The following is a 9542-nucleotide window of genomic DNA, read 5'->3' on the forward strand; positions in this document are numbered from 1 at the left end:
GGATCTTCCCGGACCGGGGCACGAACCCGCGTCCCCTGCATCGGGAGGCGGACTCTCAACCACTGCGCCACCTGGGAAGCCCCTCTGTACATTTTGCTCAGTTTTGCTGTGAATCTAAAACTGCTCTAAATAATAAAGTATATTTAAAAGGAAATACTGATACACTATACATTTTATATATATATAATTATACACTAAAAAAATATGTCTCAAATCACACCTTCTCTATATTCCCACTGTCAACATCTTGGTTCAGAATCTCATCACCTCTCATCTGGACCAGCCTCCTAACTGGCCCAGTCTTACCTTCTTTTATACATTCTTCACATTGAAGCCTGAGTGATCTCTCTCAAACAGACAATCCTGTCCCTCTCCTGACCCAAACCCCTCAGTGGTCCTCCAAAGCTCTCAGCATCAAGTTCAAACTCCACAACATGGTCTGCATAGGACCTGCATCATTGGCCACTCCCTCTCTAGTCCAGCTACAGGGAACTTCTGCCGCTTCCTCTGTGTCTGTTTCCCCTGTTCCAGGGGCCTCTTCCCCCTTCCGTACCCTCTCTTGGCTAACTTTGACCCATCCTTCAGGTGTCTATGTGAACAACTCTTCTTCCTGCACATCTGCCTTGATCCCTCCTGTCTGGGTTAAGTGCCCCTACACTGTGCTTTCTTAGAACCTCATCATCAAGTATCTAGTTATTTACCTCTGTGCCCCATTAGACTGAGAGCCTGAGTGAGCAGGGATGGCATCTGCCATGATTTTTGTATCTCTAAGCACCTGGCTCAGGGCTTACAGACAGTAAACATTTGGTAAATAGTAGTTGAATGAATGAGTGAGGTTTGTTGATGTCTATACTAAGAACTCTCAGCTCCCCGCTCTGCTTTCCACATAGAGAGGGCAGCTGGGGTGCCATAAGGGTGATCCCAGGTGAGTGGTGAGACCAGAGGGCTGGGGCATCTTCTACTCCAGACTAAGAGGTAAAATGATGGTAGGAGAACATGCTTCAAGGTAGTAAGCAGGAACAGTTTCAGGGTTGAGACAAAGCTCAGGCTTCTTCTTCCATTATGTACAGAGTGAGAAAGCATCCCTGCCTATGTGTGGAGGGTCTTTTGAAAATGTACTGATCTGGTCTGACCCAACTAAGATGACCTACTTCTCCTGCCCCTCTTTCTGCCCTTTCCTGGTCACGGCAGGAATCTTTTCAGAGCATATGTGTCTTATAAGAACATTCCGGCAAGTTCACGCTTTTGCTCTGCTCTGAGTTGAGATCAGAGGCAGCTTGGATTTGGAGTTTGCTTTCAGAATTCATGGAAGGCTCAAAGCTCTATTTTTGAGTAACCCCAAAAGCCCCTCCACACTTGGCTGGCTTCCAGCCCAGATCATTCTCCTTCCCTTCATCCCCTGCAGCCAGGCAGGTTCAAGCTTGAGAGACAATGGAATTATGGGTAAATTGTTTGCTCACAGTGAGGGGGTCCACCCCGCCCCACCCAACCCAAGCCTCCCTTCAGGCAAGGTCAGTATCAGCAAAAAGCTATCTGCACTCCCCTCCCGGGAACGCAAAAGAGACAAATTTAATAAAAATCTATCTTATTAACAGCCTGACCTACCAGCATTGATCACATTAGAAATGATGCCCACACACACAATCCCCATCATGCACAAAGGGCCAGGCTCAGTGGAGCTCAAAAAACCAGTTAAATCTGTCCAGTGGTGATTCTTTCCCCAAGGGCCCAAAACATCCCCCAAACTAATAACCCCCAGAAAAGCACTGCCGGGGAAAATTCCTTGCGGATTTGAGATTTTCACTCTGTTAATCTCCTAACTCAATAAAGCAAACACTCCCGCAACAAATTAAATACTTTTATTAAAAGGTCCCCTCCCCCAGTCTCTTTGATGTGGGTACAGACCTGCAACCCTCTCAGGGCCTGAGTGTCCACATGAGGGGTTGTTCCCGCCTCCTATCATTTTCTCCTGTTATTCCAAGAAGGCCCAGAACTCACTAGGATTTGCTGATTCTTGTATTCTGGAAACTTTCGAGACCTCTGGCTTCCCTGAGTAGATGGCACAGCCTGTCAGCTGAGGGAAATTCTTCCCATTTTTTGGTGGGGTGACAGGCCCCTAACAGGCCTGGCCCGGAGCACCTCTACTGATGCAGTTTGCCAGGAGGAGCCCCTAGCACAGCTGTCCAGGCCAAGGTGGACTTGCTCACCGATAACCAAACCCTGTGACTACTGCTCAGACCTCCAACAGTGAGCTGCAAACCAGCTGGGGGGAGCTGGAGAGAAGATTAAAGGAGGCTGGGGTGGAGAAAGGAGGCCTGAGTGGCTCTCCCCCCACTGCTTCCTGCCCCAAAGCTGGCCCTCAAGATGCTCCTTTCTCTATCAACCTGGAATTGGGTTCAGCTGTTTAACTTCTTCCAGCCTCCACTTTCCTCTCGCTATGGGTTTGAGGTCCACTTGGGTTACACTGGGGCTCTTCCCAGGGCTCCTCAAATGCTGTCCTTGGAAAGCCTGCCTTGTGGGGAAACAACCTGGCTTGCAGATGGTAACCCCAGGCCCCTTTACATTTTAAAGGAGCCTTCTTCCAGAAACATCATTATCTACAATTTATCACTTTCATTGCAGGGTCTATAGTGAGCAAGGCTCTATGGATCAACACTCAGAGAGAAACTGGGTATTTCGTCTATGGCAACAATCATGTCTCTGAGAGCCCTGGGGCCTTCTCAGCAAGGGCTCTGTGGGTGTGTATGATAGGCCCTAATGAAAAGTCTGGTCCTGGCAATTATTGCCAGGGATTCTGAAGGCACACCTTACCCAGGGTAGGGAGAAGTCACCCTCTCCCTACTGGGCCTTGGAGAAGGCCTTTCTCAACTTTCCTTCTCTCTATATGCCCACCTTGGACAAGAAAGTCATTTGCCCAGGGAGGTACAAGCCCCTCAGAGGCATTAAGCCACAGTAGCACAGACTGGGCCCTGGTCATTTGAAATGTCCTCCCCTCTCTTATCAGCCCTGGATGGATGTCCTGGGCTCTGTGGCTGCCGCCGTTTATCTCTCACACCAGTTGAATTCCCTCCAGAATTATGTCCTCCCATGGAAATCAAAACAGAGTCCCTGGAAGTTGAAGGAAGGGGAGAGAAGTGGCTGAGAAAATGGAGAAAACATGACAAAGTTCATAAGCACTCAAGTTGGAGAGTCAGATAGCCCTGGTCTAGCATCCAGACTCAGCTACCTGCAGGCTCTGACCCTTGCATCTATTTGACCCTCTAAACCTTACTATCCTCATCTATAAAACAAGGATAATAATATTTCCTGCCTCCTCAGGGTCATTGTGCAGGTTGAATGAGATGAGCCTGCGAATTGTTTAGCATGTAGTAAGGGCTCATTGAATGGGCTGATAAGAAGAGGCTCCACAGCTTCCAGACAGGGATTGGGCCTAGCCATGAGGCTAGGAATTCATTCCTTCTGAGGCCTGCAGGAATTTGCTAGTCACTCAATGACCTTTCTTCTTTTTCTTTTTTTCTTTTTCCAGGAGAGATTGGAGGGGGAAGCTTGGGAATGTTAAATCCGCACCTCGTTCTACAGAACAGCTACTGAGGTGAGTGAGGTTGGTAGGTAAGAAAGGGGCCCAGGCTGTGATTGGGGCAGGTGCCAGGTCCTGGGTGTCATGGTGGCCCCCAGGCAAAGCCACCTTGGGCACAGCTGGCAGTTTGTTCAGGCATTCTCAACGGGGCAATATCAGCCCCAAGGGGGCAAGAACTGATTCTTAGGAGAGCAAAATATTTAAGATATTACAATGGCTTGTGGCACTCCAAAGCTCAAACCTACCTGACAACATTTAATTTCTTAGCATTTCATTTCTCTCATTAGAAATACATTTAATTTTATTTTAACAAAGTTAATTTAAATTTAAAAATTGGGTGGGGGGACGTTAATACAAAAAAAGGTTGAGAAACATTGGTATGCTCTGCTTGCAGACTCTCAACTTCTGTCCCAGGGTCCCTCCTCCTCTCACCAGCCCCTCCTGCTGCCCCTACTGTATTCTGCCTTCTCCTTGAGCTCTTGGCAGCATTTGATGCTGCTGATCAGTCCAGCTCAATTTAGAGGCTGCTCTGCCCCAGGCACTGGGTACGGCCAGCGCTACTCCTTACCCTGATTCTCCCTTGGCTCCCCTGACTTCACCGTGTGGTTCTTCTCCAGCCTTTTGGCTCTTCTCTTCCTTCTTCTGCCCCTATATACACAGCTCTCTCTGCTCCCCACGTGTGCCTCCAGGGCTACGCTCTGCTTGTCCTGCCCCAGACTCTGCCAAATCCCTTTGCTTCAGTGCTCACTGGAGCTCCCCAAGTGGGTTTTTCCTGGCACGCATTCTTCTTCCTCCAGGAAGCACTCCTGTCTGCCCCAGCCTGCTTGGTGCTTTCCCTTCTACAACATTTAGTTTGAACCACTTGACACAAAAGGATATATGCCCTTGTGTTATTCTCTCATCGTTTCATGGGTGTCTGTTCTACTTTCCCACCAGGATTTTCATTTCTCTGAGGATGAGACAAAGCCATAAGTTTCTGTTTGCTCCTTAGCATCCAACCCAGTTCTGGACACCAAGGAAGGCAAGTAGGTGGGTCTTTGGGGGCCAGGAAGCGCCCTAGTAGAACTCAAGGTATGAGATGCCACTGGTCAGCTCAGCCTGGGCCCGGGCAGACTGCAGTGGAAAGCCCCCTCTACCTGTCTCCGGGGTTCTGCCTCACCTGGCCGACTCCTTCCACTCCATCTGGTCTCCATCGTGCTGCAGAGTGTCCATCTCTGTGAAGAGGGTGGGGTTGGGAGCCTCATCTTCCTCCCCCAGGATGTCCTGGAGCTGCTCAGCAGCTGGAGACCCTGCAAAAGGAGGGCAGCAGGTTCTGCTGAGTGCCCCACGGGAGGTAGAGGCCAGCTGAAATGGAGCAGGAGCCAAGTGCAAGGGCAAAGTATTCCCCGATTCAGGGCTTCCCTGGTGGCGCAGTGGTTGAGAGTCTGCCTGCTGATGCAGGGGACACGGGTTCGTGCCCTGGTCCTGGAAGATCCCACATGCCGCTGGGCCCGTGAGCCATGGCTGCTGAGCCTGCACGTCTGGAGCCTGTGCTCCACAACGGGAGAGGCCACAGCAGTGAGAGGCCCGCATACCGCAAAAAAAAAAAAAAGTATTTCCTAATTCGGTAAAACGAAGTCCACCCTCTGGGCAAAGCTAGACTCAAGTTTCTGTGGATTGGATGTGGGTGGGATATTCTTGGAGATAAAAGACTTGAAAGGATTTAGTCTGTATTCAGACTCCTGGGTCTTGTAGCTGACACTGAAGAAAGATGGAAAATGGCCAAAGCCAGGGCAGCAGCAAGGACAGGGAACAGAGCAAATAAGGGAGGGGAGAAAAACTCTGTCCCAACTTGAGCATAACACGCCCAGAGGGACCCCTTTTCCCCTGGACTCCACACACTCAACTCCCAGCATTGGCCTTGAAGGGGCAATCAGACATGTGAAAGGATGTGCTTGTACCAGTGTGGCACGTGGGCCCACTTTCTTCATGTGCAACCTAACAGTTTATCCCTGAGCTCCCAGTCTGCTTTCCAACTGCCCAGGGGATGTCGCCTTCTGGGTGTCTCTCAGGCAGCATTCTGATGCGGAACACATGCTCTTCCCCAAACATGCTTCTCCTGCCTTCCCTCCTTGCCTCCCTCCCTCCCCGCCTCCCTTTCTTCCTCCTTCCCTCCCTCTCTTCCTTCTTTCTCTCACTCAATATTTAATGAATGCCTACTATGTGCCAGGCATTGGTCTAGGTGGAGGGAAACAAAACTGTGAAGGAGATCCATATAGTCTTGATCTCTTGAGCCTCTCCAGTGGCAGATACAGACAATAAACAAGTAAACAAATCCATAAAATTCAGTTCAGTGATAAGTAGTAATAAGTGTTCTGAAAAAAAAAAAAAAAGACCACGGAGATATATTAGATAGCATAGTCAAGAAAGGCCTCTCTGAGGAGGGCGTATTTGAATTGGAACTTGAAAAATGAGAATGAACCACTTCTGCATATCTGGAAGAAGAGTGCTGCAGGCGTGCCAAAGACTTGAGGTGGGGTGTGCTGGTTAGTGTGTCTAGGGCATGGTGGGCCGGAGAGAGAGAGGTATCACCCAACATTGAATGCCTTGGTTAGAGGCATAACTGTCCACCCAACCGCACAGGCTAGACACGCTGGCATCATTCTCACCTCACCTCTTTCTCTCACCTCCACTCCCACATTAAAAGTTTTCGAGAATACTCTCCTTCCTCACCAATCCCATTGCCCCTGCCCTGGTTCAATCTCTCACTGACTGTCTTTAGGCTTCATCAAGTCTTCCTCTTTCTCCAATCGTCTCTATCCCCTCAGTTTATCATCCCTTTGGCTTTCACTTATTTCTCCATGGACTCCCAATGGTCAATAATTTCAACTACCCTTCTCATCACAGTCTCCAGTCTCTTACTCCTTGACTTCCCAATAAAACCAGGCAGCTGATACCCAGACAAGAATTCACTGGCCCAATCTCCACCTCTTCAAATGTGTCCTGGGGTGCAGGGAGAGGCAGTGTGGTAAGGTGGTACGGTGGATGCAAGGCACACGCTAGGCTTTCAATCCAGCTAGACGTGGGTATGAATCTCAGAGTTGCTACTTACTCATGAGTGAATTCAGTCTGAGTGAACAGGGTTATTGTCCCAATAAATCAGGTAAGGAGAATAACACACGTGACACAGGGCCTGGAATATAACAGGTGCCAATCCCCCTTGTCACCAAGCTTAGCACTCAGGCTCATGAATCCCTCTGGAGAAAACCACCCCGCTGTACAAATGGGGGGCTTCCACTGTTAACAGGTCTCAGAAGTACAGCCACTTCCACTCATCCTTGCATGCCCTTTCCCATGTTCCTCGATGCCACCACTAACTTTTGCTCCTCTCTGCAAGCCTCTTGATCTATCTCTTACCCCACATCACCAAGAAAATAAGACCTCCAGGCATGAAATCCATCAACTTCCTCCTTTCCAGTGCTTCTGTGTCCTTACCACTGCTGCAGTCTACCTCTGAACAAGAGTTCTTCCTCTAGCCTATCTCTGACCACATCTATTCCCTTCTACTGGATCCTTATTTCATCACCCAGTCTTTCCTTACCTGGGTCTTCAACTTCTTTCCCTCCACCCTCTTTCTCTCAACCTACAAACAGCTCTTCCTACCATGAAACACCTTCCTCTGATCCTGCCTGCCTTCTAAGCTCTGCTGGTCTCTTTTTCCCTTCTCTCTCCTCAACTTATTGAAGGGGAGGTCTACACTCACTGTCGTTACTTCCTCCTTACCTAATCATTTCCCAACCTGCTGCAACTGATTCATCCCCACCACACTAAGGACATTGACTAAGGCAGAGATTTTAAACTGGCAGCTCAAAGATGTGTTTAATTCAGCCCTCATAGAGTATAAAAGTTTTTGAAATTGTTGCTAATATAAAGAATTATGAGATTGCATATAAAAATCTAGATTTCTGACTTTTCTTGAAAATTCAGATACTCTGATGACAGTGCCCATATTCCTACCTGACAACAATCAATTAGAGCTGAGTGATGGATGAGAATATGCATTTTAGTTTTCCACAGTCCCCACTACTCCCTATTATTACCCTGCTAATCTCATTTATGCTAAGCACCCAAGTTTACAACCCTGCTCTCAGATCTCTCTTGTTTTATTCTCAAATCAATAAGTCAATAAAATCAATCAAACCTACAACACTGTGAAGCTATGGTCTGGCTTATGTCTCTGGGACATGAGTGGTGCTGACTGCTCCCTCTGAACTGAAATGCTCTTCGTTCTTATAAGATAGCACTTTCTTGATATTTTTTCCTATCTCTTTGAGGACTCCTTCTCAGTGTCTTTCCCTGGCCCTTCTTGCATGTCTCACTTAAATCTTGATCTTCCCCAGGATTCCTCCTTGGCCTTATTGTCTCCTCTCTTTCTACTGGACCACCTCATGTTCTTTTTGGTGTCACCCTATAGCCGAGGTCACCTGTGTCTCTAGGTCCTGATTTACTGAGCATTTCCAACTGCCAGCTGGACTGCTCCATCTGGGAGTTCTCCACCCTTCTCGAGTCAATCTCAACATATTCAAAGCAGCCCTGCCTCCTGTCTTCCAACACTCCAACCTTGCCCTCCTCTGTTTTGATTAATAGTGCTCCTGGCTACCCAGCCATCCAGAGGAGAAATCTTGGGCTCACTCCTGAAGCCTCCTTCTCTCTCATCATCCATGTCCAGTCAGACACTAATGGCTTCCACTCACTTCCTGACTATTTTTTAGCTGTCTCCCTTTTTCCCACCATTGCCACCACCTTTGTTCAGGTTCTCATTATCTCCTATTCCTGTCATCACAAGAGCCACCTACTGCTCCCACTGCCTCTGCTTGCCCCATCCATCCCATTCCCTATGTAGCACCAGAGTTTGCCTTAAGACATTTCAAACATGTTCACATGGCAAACTCCTGGGAGTCATGGTGCTCTTTGAGCAGCACCATAAAATATTGTGCATATGAGTTAGAAATAATTTTACTAGCAGAAAATACTACCAATTTATCTGTATATAGCTCAATGGACTGCATTTATTTAAATGGATTTTTATTTCCAAATTTTTCTACTACTTTGAACTTAGTCCTTTTTATTGATTATTGACACTTGCTAGCAGACGTCAAAGGTTTAAGGAAATTTTATAGAAGAAAATTTAACAATTGAACAAATAACCTTATTTTTTCCTTAAATTGGGAGAAGACTATGACTGCTTGATTCTGAGAGGGCACACCAATTCTCCATGAGATCAGAGTTCAAGAACTACTCTTTTAAAATGTAGATTTGGTCACGTTACTCTCCAGGTGAAAAACATTCAATAGCTCCCTGTTACCTAAAGCCTAGGGTCTATGACATGGCTCAAAACATCCCTCATGGTCTGGCCCTAACCTGCCCTGGTAGGTTCTGTCATGTTCCTCCTCCAGACACCCCAGACTCCAGCCACCCTGGACCCCGGATACTCTGGACCGAAGTTACCCTGGACAACAGCCACCCTGGACACCAGCCATCCTTAAGCCCAGACACTGTGGACCCCAGCCACTCTTGACCCCACATGCCCTGGACCCCAGCCACATCACCACACACAGTTCTCTGAAGAGAGCACATCACTCCTTGGACCTTTTGTGCCTACCATTCCCTAAATCTGCAATCCCTTTCCGCCTTCAAGGCCAAATAAGAAGGCAAATACATGGAACAGTCATGAAATGATGAGACCCGACAGAGAGGGCAATGCCTGAACCAGCCCTGTCTGGGGCATTACCTGCTCCCTGGAGTAGCTGAGCACTGGGGTCTCCGGCTGTGGACACTGCCTCTGGCCCCAGCCTGTTTCTGCTGCTGCCACCCTGGCTGCTGCCTTCACACGTCCTCTTCCCCACCAGCAGAGCACAACAAACTCACTTTTGTTTCCAGTTAAGCACCAGGGGAGGTGTGGGGAGAGGACAAGAGGGAGAGGGAA

The 9542-nt window shown here is 48.3% G+C and overlaps 1 protein-coding gene across 1 annotated transcript in view; it reads right to left on the reverse strand.

Moving 5' to 3' along the window:
- Positions 1–9542, reverse strand: part of SLC4A5 (solute carrier family 4 member 5) — a 98922-nt gene that overhangs the window by 70090 nt on the left and 19290 nt on the right. The window contains exon 3 of the mRNA XM_007459397.1: positions 4737–4866. Within this exon, the coding sequence (XP_007459459.1) occupies positions 4737–4866 (130 nt within the window). The remainder of the gene's footprint in view (positions 1–4736; positions 4867–9542) is intronic.

The sequence above is a fragment of the Lipotes vexillifer genome, unplaced genomic scaffold, assembly GCF_000442215.2.
Source record: "Lipotes vexillifer unplaced genomic scaffold, Lipotes_vexillifer_v1.1 scaffold51, whole genome shotgun sequence".
Classification (NCBI taxonomy): Eukaryota; Metazoa; Chordata; class Mammalia; order Artiodactyla; family Lipotidae; genus Lipotes; species Lipotes vexillifer.